We start from the raw sequence: 19626 nt of genomic DNA, 5'->3' as shown, positions 1-19626 counted from the left end.
ACCTAATGTTATCAAATTCTGTGTCGTACCTCTGGGTTCAAAATGTTCACTATACCCCTTAATAAAATCCTTGAGGGGTATAGTTTCCAAAATGGGGTCACTTGTGGGGGAGCTCCACTGTTTAGGCACATCAGGGGCTCTCCAAACGCGACATGGTGTCCGTTAACAAACTGAATGGAAAATCGGCTCAAACTGTTAGCGGACACCATGTTGCGTTTGGAGAGCCCCTGTGTGCCTAAACATTGGAGCTCCCCCACAAGTGACCCCATTTTAGAAACTAGACCACCCAAGGCACCTATCTAGATGCATTGTGAGCACTTGGAACCCCCAGGTGCTTCACAAATTGATTCGTAAAAATGCTCACTATGCATCTAGATAGGTGCCTTGGGGGGTCTAGTTTCCAAAATGGGGTCACTTGTGGGGGAGCTCCAATGTTTAGGCACACAGGGGCTCTCCAAACGCAACATGGTGTCCGCTAACAATTTGAGCCGATTTTCCATTCAATTTGTTAGTGGACACCATGTCGCGTTTGGAGAGCCCCTGATGTGCCTAAACAGTGGAGCTCCCCCACAAGTGACCCCATTTTGGAAACTAGACCCCCAAGGCACCAATATAGATGCATAGTGAGCACTTGGAACCCTCAGGTGCTTCACAAATTGATTAGAAAAAATGAAATAGTGGGAAAAAAAATACTTTTTCATTTTTACGAATCAATTTGTGAAGCACCTAGGGGTTCCAAGTTCTCACTATGCATCTAGATAGGTGCCTTGGGGGTCTAATTTCCAAAATGGGGTCACTTGTGGGGGGTTTCCACTGTTTAGGCACATCAGGGGCTCTCCAAATGCAACATGGCGTCCGTTAATTATTCAAGCAAATTTTACAATCAAAAAGTCAAATGGCGCTCCTTCCCTTCCGAGCCCTGCCGTGCGCCCAAACAGTGGTTTTTCCCCACATATGGGGTATCTGCGTGCCCAGGGGAAATTGCACAACAAATTTTGGGGTCAATTTTTTCCTGTTACCCCTGCAAAAATAAAAAAAATTGGGTCTAAAGTAACATTTTTGTGAAAAAAGTTAAATGTTCATTTTTTTCTTTCACATTCCAAAAATTCATGTGAAGCACCTGAAGGGTTAATAAAGTTCTTGAATGTGGTTTTGAGCACCTTGAGGGGTGCAGTTTTTAGAATGGTGTCACTTTTGGGTATTTTCTGTCATAAAGACCTCTCAAAGTGACTTCAAATGTGATGTGGTCCCTAAAAAAATGGTTTTGTAAATTTTGTTGGAAAAATGAGAAATCGCTGGTCAACTTTTAACCCTTATAGCTCCCTAACAAAAAAAATGTTGGTTCCAAAATTGTGCTGATGTAAAGTAGACATGTGGGAAATGTTATTTATTAACTCTTTTGTGTGACATATCTCTCTGATTTAATTAAAATTTTGAAAATTGCAAAATTTTCAAAATGTTCGCCAAATTTCCGTTTTTTTTCACAAATAAACGCAAGTGATATCGAAGAAATTTTACCACAATCATGAAGTACAATATGTTACGAAAAAATAATCTCAGAATCAGGGGAATCCGTTGAAGCGTTCCAGAGTAATTACCTCATAAAGTGACAATGGTCAGAATTGTAAAAATTGGCCTGGTCATTAACGTGCAAACCACCCTTGGGGGTAAAGGGGTTAAAGCAATCCCATTACACAAAGCAACAAAGCCCAGTAAGCGACACATCGCTGGAATCAGGGTCTCTACCCCTACATCATGCTGCTTTCAGAAGGGCTGCAGAAACCTGGTGATGAATTCCTTTTCAAAATAGGTCATTTTTGGCAACAGCTTTAATATGTTAGATTTGCAAAATCCACAAGAAATTACAGCACAATGCATGTAGAAAATAGAAGTTGAGATGTTAGGGCATGCAGAAATATTTCCAATTCAATGCAAATTGTGATATCAGCAGCAAAATGAACACATAACTCGCTCGAATGCCAAACCCACATCTTTCCCAGCACATGATGACTGATTTAATCATTGATCATGTGCCTTTAACAGCTGCAGGTGGAGCGAAGGTCTGTCTGTGGCTGTTAACCAGTTAAATCCTGCTGTTGATCACTGACAGGATTTAACGCGCGCCGGCCGGAAGCGCCTCATTCATTTCGTCCATTGGTACCCTTGTCACGTGATTGCGGGGCGCCAATGGGTTGCCATGACAACCATGGGTTGGCTGATGACCTGTTATTACGAGCCTCTTCATAGGAGGTCGTGATTTCTGCTATACGTTGCAGTGCTGATGCATTGCTATGCATAGCACAAGTGATCAGATGATCGCAGCTTCAAATCCCATAAGTGGACTTTTAAATTCAGCAAAAAGTTAAAAAAAAAGTTTTTAAAAATATGAAAAAAACAAAATCACCCCCCTTTTACCCCATATTCGCTGCGTTTAGAAAAGCCTGATCTATCAAAATATAAAATAAATTAATCTGATCGGTAAAAGACATAATGAAAAAAAAAAAATTATTTTTTTTTCACCGCTGCAACATTGCAATATAATGCAATAGGAGGCGATCAAAACATCATAAATGATATCATTGAAAACATGAGCTCAGGGCGCAACAAATAAGCCCTCACACAGCCCCACATCCTGAAAAATGAAAACATTACGGGTCTCGGAAAGTGGAAACAAAATCAAAATTCTTTTTTTTACAAATTTCCAATTTTTTCTTTACCACCTAAATAAAATAAAAAACTATACATGTTTGGTATCTATTTACTCGTACTGACATGCGGAATCATATTGCCAGGTCAGTTTTACCATATAATGAACATGGTAAATAAAATCCGCAAAAAACAATTATGGAATTGAACTTTTTTTGTAATTGCACTTGGAATCCCCCCCCCCCCCCCTTTCTAGAACACTATATGGTAAAATGAATGGAGTAATTAAAAAGTACAACTCATCCTGCAAAAAACAAGCCCTCAATTATTATATGGCTGGAAAAAAAAAAGTTATGGCTCTTGAAAGAAGAGGAGGAAAAAATAAAAACGGAAAAAAAAAAACAGAAAATCGCCAGGTAGTGAAGGGGTTAAACTGTATCATTTTCAGGTTTTTTCTTTGTTCACAAACCAATACAGAAAAATTGACAGTCTGTTGCGCTCAAAGTGTTTGTGCAGAAGAAAAACTGGAGAAACAAGTCATGATTTTCATCACTAAGATTTTTCTTTTATTTTCTTAATTTTCAGTCTTCCCAACATTAAGCAAAAAGTAATTAGAATTGTGCGGAATGCAAAGGCCATAGTGACATGATAAAAACCCGAATATGATTAACTATGTGAATGAAACAGGAGGCCATTATTACAGTAGGAAGACTAAAATTGCATTAGTCATGCTGCCATGGTTCTTCTTATTAAATACTACTTCTGAGTTATAAAACAATACTAAATCTCACAGCACAAGTAGGTTAACATCACATTCACGTAAGCCAATATTCCAGGACCTGGTCATTATTGGAAATCTTTCTCTATCTTGTACAATGTTAAATGCAATAATGTCTACACCTTTTACTTTTTTTGTTGTTTTCTACTTCTTATATAGTACACCTAAAAAATGAACAATCAACACATTTCAGAAATAGAAGCTTCTGAAGGACATGATGTCCTGTCAACAAAAGCATTCGTATTCTGTACAGTAATTTTATTCTAGTAGCATCAGACTGGTAAGCTTTAGGTTCACCTGAGAAAACCAATCAGAGCCAGCAGCTCTGATGAGAGTTGTCGTCACTGCCTGGCGCCTGTGAATAGCAGTGCTTTACTGCTATTCACAGACGATGGAGACATCGGGGAACGTGGACTACATCCAAAGAGCTTCGGGGGAACATTTTTGATAATGAATTGGTGAACAAGGGATAATGTGGGGGAGTCTTTATTCAAATAAAGTATTTTTTTCTGTGGGTGTGTATTTTTATTTTTTATTGCCAGGTTAGTATTGGGGATGTCTGATAGGTGCTTCTATATTACTAACCCCTTGGCTTGATGTCAGCTGACATTACAATGCTGACATCAACAACAAATTATTACCCCGATTGGCACCACACCAGGGCATTCGGGAAGAGTCAGGCAAAGCGCCAGAATTGGCACATCTAATGTGAGGCACCCTTCTGGGGAGGCTGCGGGCTGGTATTTTTAGGTTGTGAAGGGGCCAATATCCATGGACCTTCCCAGCTGCTAATATCAGCCGGCAGCTGCCTGCTTTACCTTGGATGGTTATGCAAAATGGGTGGGAACCCACCGTCATTTTTTATTATTATTTATTTATTTTGTTCCCAGCAGCAACCTGGGAGTCAGACATGCATTTGGGAATCTTCCCCATGCTGTTCCTATTACATCTGAGCACTGATTCCATCCATTTCAGAGATTCTTCTGCCAGCTCAACCCTCCTGTTAGGGTCTCCCAGAAAAATGCTCGAGTTTCCAATTGACTTTCATTACACTCGTTACTCGAATCAAGCCAGTCCGAGCATCCGACCTGCTTGATCCGAGTACCGAGCACTTGAGCATTTTAGTGGTTGATCATTACTTATAAGGACCACCACCTCTGTGATGTGTGAATATCTGGACATTTACAACAGGTGGATAATTGTTGTTTTTTTGGTTATTTTATCACATATTCTGTTCTTAGATAATAATGATGATTACTATTATTATTTAAATCTTGGACTACAAAATTATTTTTTGTTACAAAGTTAAAAAAAATAACAATAATATGTCTATCATGCCATAAAAATTGTCCTAAACAGCAAAAGATGAGTTCCAACATCAGCACCAATGATGAACATCTACTGGACAATTGGGTCCCTTTATTGTGCTTGAAACATCAGTAATCCGGTGGAATAGCCTAGTCCTTAAGCTAGTGAAATGTTCATGGTGTATTTTATTCTCAGTTAATATTCTGTACATGACTTGCCTATATTTTACAACTGTCCTCTGAGATAGGCAAAATGACTGATAAACAAAGGGCATTATGTAAAGTATTCACTATTTGCAATGAGTAGTAGCTTTTGATTTAGGGTAGTGTAACTGATTTTAGAGGGTGTTGTGGCCAAAATGTTAATTGCCAATTTTTAGAAATGACATTAATGTACAACCTTTGAGGATCTGATGACAATATTGCAACAAAAATTGTGTGAACTAGTTAGTGCCACATTCCAAAACGCATTTTTGTGCACAAATCACTGATGCGCGTGATTGACAGGAGGTGGTGTGTTTAGTGTTTCATGTTACACAAACTGTATATTAAAGTAGATGTCAGTTTGATAAATTTGGGGCCATTTAAATGTCCAGTTCTTCATTTTGTATTGTGTCAACCTTATGCATCTATGGACAAATGTGCCCTATTTTAATTTGACAAGGACTTTTTTAGATGCTGCATACAATTTGCTTCTTTATATTCTTAGAATATTTTTTTTTACGTTTTCTTAGTATTAGCATTTTTTTACATTTTCACATATATGGGTTGTCATTCTGGAAATGTTCGATTACTTTGAATAAGAAAAAAATAGAAAACCGATAGGTCACTGATGTAGACTACAAAGTAAGATTAATAGACAAACACAAAGTCTTAAGAACACAGCAGCAGATAGGGATGATTTCAACGTCTGATCATTGGCCATAGCCTTGAATAAATGAGTCAACCACATAAGATTTTGCTATCGTTCTTTTCCTTGAAGTCATCTCAGCAATTAATTCTAGAACTATTTTCCTTTCTTTGACAGTATCAATAAACCACTCAAACTCCCCACATTTCTAAGAATGTGGCGTCTAACTTATTGCTGTCACTATTAAACAAGCCACAGTAATGCTTTAATGATTTTTCAGACTCTTTAAAGAAAGAACACAGGCCTTATGTGATTGATCTACACTACTCGTGTTCTCACTTTGAAAAGTGTGGTAATGGGCTCATTCTACACTGAAGGCTTCATATGATCTAAAACACTATTAGATAGACAAGGCATAAACATGTGACCAATCACATTATTAGCCGAAAATCAAAATGGACTGTATGTGTTATTATTATGTCATAACCCAGCGAATCATTTAATCAGAAGAATTAACCTGGGAAAATTATTACCATTTTCAATTAATTAGTTCGTAATTAATTAGTGATACACTGTAGCAAACTAGCAGAAAGATTTGTGCTGCTGATGATGTATTTATATGACAATCCCTTGCCTAAAATGGATGCAATTGTCCCTATAATCCAGCTTTGAGGGTTTTTAGCCTCTAGATCAATGTTTCCCAAACCCCGTCCTCATGGCCCCCAACATGTCATGTTTTTAGGATTTCCTTAGTATTGCACGAGTGATGGAAGTTTCATCAAGTCATCAGGAATTCACTCTCACCTGTGCAACACTATGGAAATCCTGAAAACATGATCTTTTGGGGGCTGTGAGGACTGGAGTTTGGGAAACACTGCTCCAGATGTAAGCAAGAAAGCTTTCATTCACTGACAGCAAACAGATACTGTGAAATGAAGACAAATTAAGCTTTTGTTTTATTATACAGTTATAAAAATGAGCACTTGATCATATTTGATAATGTACTAAATAGGTAATCTGAGAACAACCAAAAACAACAAAAAATTGAGTAAACAAGAACCACCAAACAGGAATATTGACTAAAAAATCTCTTTTTATTAGCTAAATATTAAAAAATTAATCACCAATACAGGTATATAGACAGGTCTAGTAAGGAAGAGATTAGTATGGGAGCATCACAATCCAATGCAAAACAAATGGTTGATAGCAGCAAACACTGTATAGGTCAATCTCAGTTATGAACCATTAAGGATAGACAAAACCATATAGAGTAATATAGATAGTAAAGTGACATGAGCTGTTCAGTATATAATGTAATGGTTACCCATGAATGAGGGAGGATTGGATGAGCCCACCACAGCTGCCCAACACGTGTTTCGCGTAATGCTTTCTCAAGAGAAGGTGCTTGTCGGGCAGCAGTTATGGGCTCATCTAATCCTCCCTCATTCATGGGTAACCATTACATTATATACTGAACAGCTCATGTCACTTTACTATCTATATTACTCTATATGGTGTTGTCTATCCTTAACGGTTCATAACTGAGATTGACCTATACAGTGTTTGCTGCTATCAACTATTTGTTTTGCATTGGATTGTAATGCTCCCCTACTAACCTCCTCCTGTCTATATATCTTTATTGGTGATGCCTTTTTTAATATTTAAATAATAAAAAGTGATTTTTAGTCAATATTTCTGTTTGGTGGTTCTTGTTCACTCCATTTTTATGGTCTTTTTGATTGCTCTTACGTTATGTGAGTATTCCACCATTGACTAGATACATATATTTAGGGGGGGACTTTATGCCTTTTGTTCCCAGCCCAGATTTATACTATGTGTCTTTTGAACTTTTTTTGTACTAAATAGGTAATATGCAAATCATTTTATTTAGAAATGATGTTGCCTTAGTAGAAATTCCAGCATCTAAAGTACTGGCAGAGTGGATGGTAATCAGGGCAGCTCATGAATATATTTGATTGATACGTGCACCAAAAACAATTTCCCCTTTTTTTGGGGAATAGGGGAGCAAGCTTTTCTACAGGTTTCATATCAAAGGACTGATATGCATTAAGCTTTATTTCTATAAAATTGGAAAGCCCTTTCTACCATACAGCAACTTGTAAAGTATAATTAATGGATAAAATGTGTTAACCATTTCTGCTATGTAAACTTCCATCTAATTACAGTTCCTACGTTTCAAGGGGTTGAAGAAAACGTGACCAGAACTATATCTGTGCCATGTAGAGTGTCTGGACGCATATTTCATTTCTATGTGTTGTATGCAGTGTAATAACCTCAGCTAGTATATATCACTGACATTTACCACGTATTACAGTTATTGGCTTCATAAACAATCCTGTCATTTGCATGCTGTTTGTGACTTTTAGTTAACAAAATAACACTCCGGGGCAGAGAAATGATAAGAAGCAATTGAAATCTGAAATATGTGCTTTGATTTAATTACATTACAGAAGTACACTGAGATATTGCTTCTACATCACGGAAAACCAAGAAATGTAATAATATGCCTTCGTAAATCTTAAGCCTGTTGAATTAATTATGACCCTAATTTCACCATGACGGAAGGACATTGCCACAGGTCATTTTGGAAGAAGGAAAAGTTGATATAATTTGATTAAATGAGGATCAAATAAAAGAAGAGGTCATCTCGGGGCAAAAAAAGCACTTAATTATACAGATAAACATTTGTACTGCAGAAGGTGGTGACAATATTGTGCTATTCCTACAAGTAGGGCAAACCAATAAGGGCAAGAGGTCTTGTCTCGACATTTAGCTTTGATACTTGAAGAACTGAGGCAAAAATGCAACTCTTTTCATTTTTTATTTATTTTTTTATCTGAAAATAATGGTGAAAAAGCAATAGAATGGTAATAATGATAATAATTTCTCATTTAATCCTGAGAATTTATAGTCAGTCCTCAGACTTTGATGTACAGAGGCAGGCATTACAGACCTGCAGGCAATCTGTTCACATTAGATTATAGTGAGCCAAACATACCTTTTTCAACAGTACCAGAAAACGAACTGATACTTAATGGGGCCTCCTGACCCTTCCCTAACAGATATTGTGAGGGGAGATAAAGATAAGTCAGTTTCAATTCAAACTCCGTTCCTTTTGTTTTGCAGTTCTTTAGATTTCTCTGGCATTCTCCTTTTCCCAAAGAGAACATGTGAACATTGACTGAGCCCAGCATTCATGTGTATGGGGCAGATACGAGAGATACCTATCGGCTAACAGCTATATAGGGTGTATTTGCACCATTACAAGAAGTGCCTTTCAATTCTCCTCCCTCAGTGAGTCAAAAGTAACCTAAACTTTAAAGTATGAAGAAGTCAATGGACATGTTATCATGGATAACACCAGAGATACAACCACACTTTATGCATGAGCCCTAAAGAATAGCTTTAGTTTCCCCAGTGTCCACTGGGATAGTACAATACTATCACTCGTAAATCTTATTTAGTTCTTGCTAACCTAAATTTGGCTGGGTTTCTCCAAGACTTAAAGGGGTCCTACAAGAATGAAATGAAATTGCCCCATCACATAATTTAAATAGAAGCCCGTCCTAGTCACGTGTCAGTATGGGCTGAAGTTTGAAGAAACATAGCTCTCGAGACCTGTGACTCAACTGACAGGGGAGCTCTATCATGACTGATTGCACATGGAAGATTGAGGTTGGAGAAAAAAATCCTTTGTGCTCTGTCAGCCGAGGACAAGAATTAATTATTCTGATGTCACAGTCCTCCTTCGGCAGCTCATTTGTATGTGCACTTACAATATAGATCCTCTGTCAATAGAGACAGAAGTCTCGAGATCAAGGTATCTTCAGACTGCAGCTGGTCCTGACATGCGATTAGGACGGACGGCTGTTTGAATTATGTGACAGGGGCCATTTTATTAAATTCTTGAAAAAACCCTTTAACCCCATAGCGCTCAATGACAGACACTGCACGGCATGAGCGGGTGTAAATTACCGCTCCTTGCCATGCAGTGTCCGTCATAGCTTTGAACTGGCACAGCGGGTAAACATGCTGTGCCCGTTCAGTGTCGACAGCTGTCTGTGACAGCTGAACGGCACGAGAAGGGGTGCAGGCACCCATGCCGTCGGTCCCTACACCCAGATCGCTGCGATCGGTCAGTCAATCTGACTGATCGATCACAGCATAATCGCGCAGGAGAAGCTGAAATATCAGTGTCTCCTGCCCGATAAGTGCCGGAGGTCAGCGCTGCTGTTAAGCCTCTGAACACTGCGATCGAGCACGATCACAGCATTCAAGAGACAAGGCGGAGGGCTGGGAGCTCCCTCTGCCTTCAGGTCGGCGCCCCTCTGCCTTCAGGTCGGCGCCCCTGTGACGTCATCGAGGGGGCCCGACTGTTGCCATGGTGATCAGGGGTCATCATGACGACCCCCAGGTCACCAAGCTACGCAAAGCTCCTGAGACCAATGCACAGCATAGTCTCAGATGCTTTCAATATAGGTATAATGTATTGCAATGCTAGTGCATTGCAATACATTATACCTATGAAAAAAGTGAAAGTCCCATAGTGGGACTAAGTAAAAAAGTTTTAAAAAAATTAAAAAAAATATATATACACCGAGTGCAGAATTATTAGGCAAATGAGTATTTTGATCACATGATACTTTTTATACATGTTGTCCTACTCCAAGCGGCAAAGGCTTGAGAGCCAACTACCAATTAAGTAAATCTGGTGATGTGCATCTCTGTAATGAGGAGGGGTGTTGACTAATGACACCAACACCCTATATAAGGCTTAATTATTAGGCAACTTCCTTTCCTTTGGTAAAATGGGTCAGAAGAGAGATTTGACGGGCTCTGAAAAGTCCAAAATTGTGAGATGTCTTGCAGAGGGATGCAGCAGTCTTGAAATTTCCAAACTTTTGAAGCATGATCACCGAACAATCAAGCGTTTCATGGCAAATAGCCAACAGGGTCGCAAGAAGCGTGTTGGCCAAAAAAGGCGCAAAATAACTCCCATGCATTGAGGAAAATCAAGCGTGAAGCTGCCAAGATGCCATTCGCCACCAGTTTTGCCATATTTCAGAGCTGCAACGTTACTGGAGTATCAAAAAGCACAAGGTGTGCGATACTCAGGGACATGGCCAAGGTAAGGAAGGCTGAAAAACGACCACCTTTGAACAAGAAACATAAGATAAAACGTCAAGAATGGGCCAAGAAATATCTTATCTTAAGACTGATTTTTCAAAGGTTTTATGGACTGATGAAATGAGAGTGACTCTTGATGGGCCAGATGGATGGGCCAGAGGCTGGATCAGTAAAGGGCAGAGAGCTCCACTCTGACTCAGATGCCAGCAAGGTGGAGGTGGGGTACTGGTATGGGCTGGTATCATCAAAGATGAACTTGTGGGACCTTTTTGGGTTGAGGATGGAGTGAAGCTCAACTCCCAGACCTACTGCCAGCTTCTGGAAGACAACTTCTTCAAGCAGTGGTACAGGAAGAAGACGGTATCGTTCAAGAAAAACATGATTTTCATGCAGGACAATGCTCCATCACATGCATCCAACTACTCCACAGCGTGGCTGGCCAGTAAAGGTCTAAAAGAAGAAAAAATAATGACATGGCCCCCTTGTTCACATGATCTGAACCCCATAGAGAACTTGTGGTCCATCATAAAATGTGAGATCTACAGGGAGGGAAAACAGTACACCTCTCGGAGCAGTGTCTGGGAGGCTGTGGTGGCTGCTGCACGCAATGTTGATTGAAAACAGATCAAGCAACTGACAGAATCTATGGATGGAAGGCTGTTGAGAGTCATCATAAAGAAAGGTGGCTATATTGATCACTAATGTTTTTGTTTTTGCATGTCAGAAATGTTTATTTCTAAATTTTGTGCACTGATATTGGTTTACCTGGTGAAAATAAACAAGTGAGATGGGATTATATTTGTTTTTTATTAAGTTGCCTAATAATTCTGCACAGTAATAGTTACCTGCACAAACAGATATCCTCCTAAGATAGCCAAATCTAAAAAAAACCCACTCCAACTTCCAAAAATATTAAGCTTGGATATTTATGAGTCTTTTGGGTTGAATGAGAACATAGTTGTTGATCAATAATAAAAGTAATCCTCTAAAATACAGCTTGCCTAATAATTCTGCACACAGTGTATATATTACACTAATAAATACAGATTTATAGGTAAAAAAATAAATAAATAAACAAAGAAGTACACATATTTGGTATCGTCGCGTCCAGAACGACCCGATCTATAAACGTGTCACACTAGTTAACCCTTTCAGTGAACAGAGTAAAAAAAACAAAAACATGAGAAACTATGACTTTTCATCATACCGATGGAAAAAAGTGAAATAAAACGCGATCAAAAAGATGGACAAAATTAAAAATGGTACCGTTGAAAGCATCATCTTGTCCCGCAAAAATCAAGCCGCCATACAGCTCCATCAGCCGAAAAATTAAAAAGTTACAGCGCTCAGAATAAAGTAATGCAAAGATAATTATTTTTTCTATAAAAGTTTTATTATGTAAAAGCGCAAAAACATAAAAAAAATTACATAAATGTGGTACCGCTGTAGAAGTACTGAGAAGAATAAAGCTACCTTATCAATTTTACCACACAAGTAACAACAACAAAAAATCCTGAATTGTTGTTTTTTTTGTTCATTCTGCCTCCCAAAAATCAGAACAGAATGCGATCAAAAAATATAATTTGCCCGAAAATGGTACCAATAAAAACGTCAACTCGTCCCTCAAAAAACAAGCGGTCACATGACTCTGTTGGCCGAAATATGGAAAAATTATAACTCTCTAAATATGGCGATGCAAACTTAGTTTTTGCAAAAAAAGGTCTTTTAGTGTGTGACAGCTGTCAATCATAAAAATCCGATATGAATCTGGCATCGCTGTAATCGCACCGACCGAAGAATAAAGTCGCCTAATCACTTTTATACTGCACAAGGAACCGCGTAATAAATAAATAAAACCAATTATTCACCTGCTGCAGATTTGTTTATTCTGCCTCCCAAAGATCGCAGTATTGCTCGGCTCACATTTATCCTGCGCTCTGGGTTTCCGTGTAAATCTCTGAAATAAGTGATTCAGACGGAAACCCCTGACAGAAGATTCCCTCTAATGAGGCAGATGGAGACACTGTGGACGCCGTCTGACCTACGATTTGGCGGTGTCCATCTTTTTGTGCGTAGATAAAAGCCCGGTCAGCCACAGTTTTATGTACCTCTGAAAAGAAGGATAACGCTGAACAGAGGCCAGACGGAGTCCAGAGTAACTCTGCTGCCTCATCTCATTATATTGAATGGATCCCTCAGGGGTTTCATCTGAATCACGTCATTCGGAGATTTAGATGGAAACCCCAAAGTAAGTGCTCAGCGTAGAGCTCCGGATAAATGTGATCTAAAATGTTACAAAAAATGTTCCCAATAAAAGTTTTACATAAAAGCCCCCATTCAAGTCTGTCATGTATTAATGGAAATATAGTGGGCTTCCACGTTATGGGTAGTAAAAAGGCTCTGGAAAAGCTAAATGACTCATCGCCCCCCAAAAGAAATTCAGCAAATTCTGCGCTCCCAAATCCAAATCCCGCACCGCAGTGTGTCTAAACCACATTTAGTGTCCACATGTTTGGCAGGGGTATTATTTCCAAAATGGGGTCACTTGAGGGGGAATTCTGCTCTTCTAGCATTTAGGGGCTCTGTATATGGGGTACGCAAACTATTCTAGGAAAATCTGCGCTCCAGGAGGCAAATAGCGCTCGGTCCCTCCCAAGTGTCGCAGTATGGCCAAACAGTACTGTACATCCACATATGAGGTATTGCCACATTCAGCAGAAATTATGGGACAAATTTTGGTGCCATTTTTATCCATTATCCCAGTGTGAAAATGTCAAATCTGTGGCTAAAACAACATTTTTGCGGTAAAAATGTAATTATTTTCTTCTCACTACCCAATGGAATAAAATTCTGTGACACACCCTTGGTGTCAGTATGATCACTGCACCCCTAGATGAGTTCATTGAGAGGTGTAGTTTGTAAAATATGGTCATTTATGGGGGAATCTGCTGTTACGGAACCTCAGGGGATATCCTAGTGGGTCAAGGCACCCTCAAACCATAACAGTAAAATCTGTACTATAATATGGTGCTCCTTCCTTTCTGACCTTTGCACTGTGCCTCAAAAGTAGTTGCCAATTACATGTAGGATATTAGTGTGCTCAGGAGAAATTGAACAACAAAATGAGAGGTCAATTTTCTCCTGTTACCCTTGTGAAAATAAAAAATTTGGGTCTAAAAGAAATTTTTTGTGATTTTTTTTATTTTCACTGCTCTATGTTATAAACTTCTGTGAAGCACCTGGGGGTTCAAAGTGCTCATTACACATCTAGATAAGTTCAATGAGGGTCTCGTTTCCAAAATGGGGTCACTTGTGGGGGGTTTCTGCAGTTTAGGGACATCAGGGGCTCCCCAAACGCAACATGACGTACGCTAATTATTCCAGCAATTTTTTAATTCAAAAAGTCAAATGGCGCTCCTTCCCTTCTGAACCCTGCCATGCGCCAAAAAGTGGTTTTCTGCCACATATTGGGTATCAGCGTGCTCAGGAGGAATTGCAAAACAACTTTTGGGCTCCATTTTCTCCTGTTACTCTTGTGAAAATAAAAAATTGGGGGCTCAAAGAAAATTTTTGTGATTTTTTTTTCACGTCTTTATGTTATAAACTTCTGTGAAGCACCTGGGGGTTCAAAGTGCTCACCACAGGTCTAGATAAGTTTATTGAGGGGTCTAGTTTCCAAAATGGTGTCACTTGTGGTGGGGTTTTCATTGTTTAGGCACATCAGGGTCTCTCCAAACGCAACATGGCGTTCGCTGATTATTCCAGCAAATTTTGAATTCAAAAAGTCAAATGGCGCTCCTTCCCTTCCGAACCCTGCCGTGCGCCCAAACAGTAGTTTTCAGCCACATATTTGGTATCTGCATGCATGCTCAGGAGAAATTGCACAATACATTTTGGGGTCCATTTTTATCTGTTACCCTTGTGAAAATAAAAAAATTTGGTCTAAATTTAATATTTTGTGAAAAAAATTTAAATGTTAATTTTTTTCTTCCTCATTGCTTCAGCTCCTGTGAAGCACCTGAAGGGTTAATAAACTTCTTAAATGTGGTTTTGAGATCCTTGAAGGGTGCTGTTTTTAGAATCATGTCACTTTTGGGTATTTTCTGTCAAATAGACATCTCAAAGTCACTTCAAATGTGTTGTGGTCCCTAAAAAAAATGGTTTTGTAAATTTTGTTGGAAAAATGAGAAATTGCAGGTCAACTTTTAACCAGTATAGCTCCCTAACAACAAAAACATTTGGTTCCAAAATTGTGCTGATGTGAAGTAGACGTGGGAAGTGTTATTTCTTTTTATTAACTATTTTGTGTGACATATCTCTCTGATTTCAGGGCATAACAATTCAAAGTTTGAAAATTGCAAAATTGTAATAATTTTCGCCAAGTTTCTGTTTATTTTACAAATAAACGTAAGTCACTACCACTATCATGAAGTACAAAGTACAATATGTCACGAAAAAACATTCTCAGAATCAGGGGGATCCGTTGAAGCGTTCCAGATTAATTAACTCATAAAGTGACAGTGGTCAGAAATGAAAAAAATGGCCCGGTCATTAACCTACAAAGTGGCTCAAAGGGGTTAAGTTATTATTAATTACATAGGCTAATAGCAGAGAGAAGGGCACATGGTCATACTTGACAATGATGCCTACAGTTATTGTATTTGCCAATATATTATATATTGACCTATATGAATTTACTGGATAATACTTGTTTTTTCTAATATAAGAACAGTTGAATAGTTTCAACCCAATATGAGGTAACAATATTTTCAATTTTTTACAGATGTTACTTTTAATCTTTGTATCAAAAGAGAATTTGTAAGTAGGATCGACCCCACCAAACTGCATATATGGAAATGCAGGTTTTGGAAATGTTAATCCATTGACATCTTTAGATCTCTTATCTGTTGCTGCATTCCAGAGTAATTAGCAATTTAATTCATATGCAAATGAGGCATTAAGGTTCTAAGTGTGAGAGAGCACTTATGGAGCCACTGCCTCCTGAGTTGGTTTCCAATCCAGCACCTACCTGCTTGATTGATAGCTCACTGTCTGATTTCCTTGTCTGGCTCCTGATGTCACACAGACAGTGAGCTATCAATCAAGCTGAAGAGGCTGGTGCTGGATGGGAAAAATTGCCTCCTTAAGTGATCTGTCATGCCTAGGGCACTTAACTCCCAACCTTGGCATGGGAAATCCCTGCCTCCCAACAGATTTCTTCCAAAGGGAGAAGAGTCTATTCTGAGGAACTGTGTAACTATAAGATAAGACTAATAGGTCTTGATGCCGGAGTGCCAGTCTGGAGATATGTCCAATGCATGTGGTGTTTGTTGCGTGCCTAAATCTGAACATCTTATCAGCTGCTAAGTATAAGGCTATGTACGCACAATGCAGAAATGCTCCGGATTTTTCCGCAATGATAATCCGCAGCGGAAATTTCCGCAGCATGTGCATAGCACATGGGGATTATCATTGGGGAACATGGCAGACCTTCAACAAAGCGTTTTTAAAGCGTTTATGCAGCGGAATTGCCGCTGTGGAAACGCTTAAAAAATGCATAGTGGGCACACAGCCTCAGGGGAGAGATATAACATATGTAACCACTGAGGTCAGAAATTGGGCAGGTCGAGCGGGCAGCGGTGGGTGAGAACCAGGGCTGTGGAGTCGGTAAGCCAAACCTCCGACTCCTCAATTTCCATGATTCCGACTCCACGACTCCGACTCCCTCTTACATGGCTCATGTTTAAGTGATAAATTTACTGTAGCACAGATTCATCTCAGATAAAAGTCTAGACCCTTAGATCAGGAATAGGATAGACATTTATAGGACATTTCATAACTTTCCCAAATTCTTATGAAAAAATATTCCCCACAAACTGCATTGAATTACTGTACCCAATTTATTATATATTTTAGGAGTCGGAGTTGGTCCATTTTATACCGACTCCATCAAAATGTAGAGACTTCTAGTGAATTGTATAAGCCAGTGACAGCTGCAGACTACTTATGTCAGGACAGGAGTTAACTGGGTACTCTATGGTGTGATATCTTTTACTGGGCATATCAGGTAAATTTTTCAAAGCCCTCCCAGAGGAGAATTGCATGGCGATTAAGCCTCCTTACCTTGGCATGCCAGAGCCGGTATGTCACTCTCCACAAGGAGAAACGTTACCCCTTAGACCTCAAAGCCCTCCTGACACTAAATTGAGTTTCACCAATCTACAAGGGGACTCTCATGTCTCTAATTTTGGATTTGAAGAGGGGTGAGAATGTTGCACTATGTGGAAACGGACAGTGTGCTACGATTTACACATACTAGTCATATACTACCCATTGGGTGAGAACATTCTATTCTGATATTATATGAACCATATGGTAAGGGACAGAGTGCGATTTGTACATTTATGTTATAGAGTGTTATGGTAACCTGGGTGTAGTTAGACCATTGCTAGTTACATTCATACAGACCTGCAGTGGCGGCCCACCCGTCAGATACCTGATACATATGGGGTTACTACATCCGGTGATTCCGACCAATTACTGGCTGTATCGTGAATTCATGTTTTGTACCGTCTGTTGTTGTTGCGGCGTTTTTCATATTCTCATATATTGCTTGCTGCATATAAAGTAGTTAGTTGTTCGTGTTGACTGTGTTAGTTGAATAGAATTACTTGGCTGCTTGATTTTTAATTTCAATTTGTTTTAGAACATTAAACTATAACATTTACTTTTTCTTGCACCCTATATGTGTAAGTTCTCACTTTGCTTGGCGCAGCAATCCCAGTGTACAAGAATTATTTTTCTTTAAATCATGAAACCTGCCACAATGTAAAAAAAAATATTCATATAATTGAACATGACTGATGACTAATCAAGAAAACGCATAACCTTGAAGGATTTAAAAAGACATAAAGAGATGACAGTTTACAAAGCAAGGAAAATGCTGCCTAAAAATGTAATTATTCTGCGATCATTATCCAAATGCAAAATGCACCTTTCATAATCCGGCTATATATGATTTCACATTTTACTTCACAGTGTACAAGACCAGCAAGATTGTATTGGAATAGACTACAATAACCGGACTTGCACACAACAGAAAATAAGCCTCTAAGAATTCAGGCTGACATATACCTTGGTTTTCCAATTATCCCTACAAAATGGTAATAACACTTACTCTCTCATGCGCTTCAGCTTAGTCTGTGCCATAGTGTCGTTGATATCACTTGATGGCCTGGGAATTGATGGAGACACTTTGGTGGCAGTCTGAGTATCTACAAATCAATGTGTAGAGAGACAATGCAATTCAATGTTCATTTTAATGGCATTATGGAGCACTGGAAGCCTAGCAGAAAATATAATGAGAAATTGCCTTGTTAGAGTGCTACATAAAGCAGATTACAGGCAATGTGTAAAGTGTCTGGAGGACAGGAATTCCACTACTAGATGTACATTCATTAAAGGGGGTCAATTTGAGAACTTGGAAAAATAACCTAGAAGTAAAAAGCAGCATATAAAGTAAAATATATGTATAACAGGCAACCTAAACATTCATTTATTTCCATGATTAACACAAAATCTAAATAATAAATAAAGAAAATGTCTGAAATACTTGATTTGTTTTCTTTCATAACTTTCTAATATTCTTTTCAGCTGTTTTTGAGTTATCCATAGGTCACACATCACGAACAACAATAATAATTAATGGCCATTATCGTGCTCATAGGGGTTGAAGCTGCATAGCATAAAAAAAAGAAACCTAGCCAAGTGACAATGAAAAAGGATTTGGATGAAGGGATGTTAGCAATTAGTGTCAGGCAGCTGCTGATAAAGGCAATAGAATCATGGGATACATCAAAAGGGGCATAGATGCACCTCACTAGAATGTATTATGCATACCATTTTTTGATGCAGTTTTTGTCAGTTTTTTAAAAAAAAAGTGGATTCAAAAGGAATAGAAAATATTAAAAGGGGTGTTCAGGCACACTATGATATCATCAAAATCCGATTGGTAGTGTTCCAATATCCAGCACCCCCAACCTTACCTTACTATATACACTGCTCAAAAAAATAAAGGGAACACTTAAACAGTGAAATCAAACTGTCCACTTAGGAAGCAACACTGATTGACAATCAATTTCACATGCTGTTGTGCAAATGGAAAAGACAATAGATGGAAATTATTGGCAATTATCAAGACACCCTCAATAAAGGAGTGGTTCTGCAGGTGGGGACCACAGATCACATCTCAGTACCAATGCTTTCTGGCTGATGTTTTGGTCACTTTTACATGTTGGTTGTGCTTTCACACTCGTGGTAGCATGAGACAGACTCTACAATCCACAGAAGTTGCTCAGGTAGTGCAGCTCATCCAGGATAGCACATCAATGTGAGCTGTGGTAAGGAAGTTTCTGTCAGCGTAGTGTCCAGAGGCTGGAGGCGCTAAGAAGAGACAGGCCAGTACACCAGGAGATGTGGAGGGGGCCGTAGAAGGGCAACAAACAAGCAGCAGGACCGCTACCTTCACCTTTGTGCAAGGAGGAACAGGAGGAGCACTGCCAGAGTTCTGCAAAATGACCTCCAGCAGGCCACAAATGTGCATGTGTTTGCACAAATGGTTAGAAACCAACTCCATGAGGGTGGTATGAGGGCCCAACGTCCACAGATGGAGGTTGTGCTCACAGCCCAACACCATGCAGGACGCTTGCCATTTTCCACAGAACACCAGGATTGGCAAAGTCGCCACTGGCACCCTGTGCTCTTCACAGATGAAAGCAGGTTCACACTGAGCACATATGACAGACATGACAGAGTCTGGAGACGCCGTGGAGAGCGATCTGCTGCCTGCAACATCCTTCAGCATGACCGGTTTGGCAGTGGGTCAGTAATGGTGTGGG

The 19626-nt window shown here is 39.2% G+C and overlaps 1 protein-coding gene across 3 annotated transcripts in view; it reads right to left on the bottom strand.

Moving 5' to 3' along the window:
* NEK11 (NIMA related kinase 11) overlaps positions 1-19626 on the bottom strand; it is a 405201-nt gene that overhangs the window by 58087 nt on the left and 327488 nt on the right. For all 3 annotated transcript variants that reach the window (XM_073678085.1, XM_073678084.1, XM_073678086.1), the window contains one exon: positions 17907-18003. In XM_073678085.1, the coding sequence (XP_073534186.1) occupies positions 17907-18003 (97 nt within the window). The remainder of the gene's footprint in view (positions 1-17906; positions 18004-19626) is intronic.

Source organism: Phyllobates terribilis, unplaced genomic scaffold (assembly GCF_046119375.1).
Source record: "Phyllobates terribilis strain yellow unplaced genomic scaffold, ASM4611937v1 Scaffold_4__5_contigs__length_816908805, whole genome shotgun sequence".
In the NCBI taxonomy this organism is placed as follows: domain Eukaryota; kingdom Metazoa; phylum Chordata; class Amphibia; order Anura; family Dendrobatidae; genus Phyllobates; species Phyllobates terribilis.
Note: the sequence above shows the minus strand (reverse complement) of the source record. Positions and strands in the feature narration are given on the sequence as shown.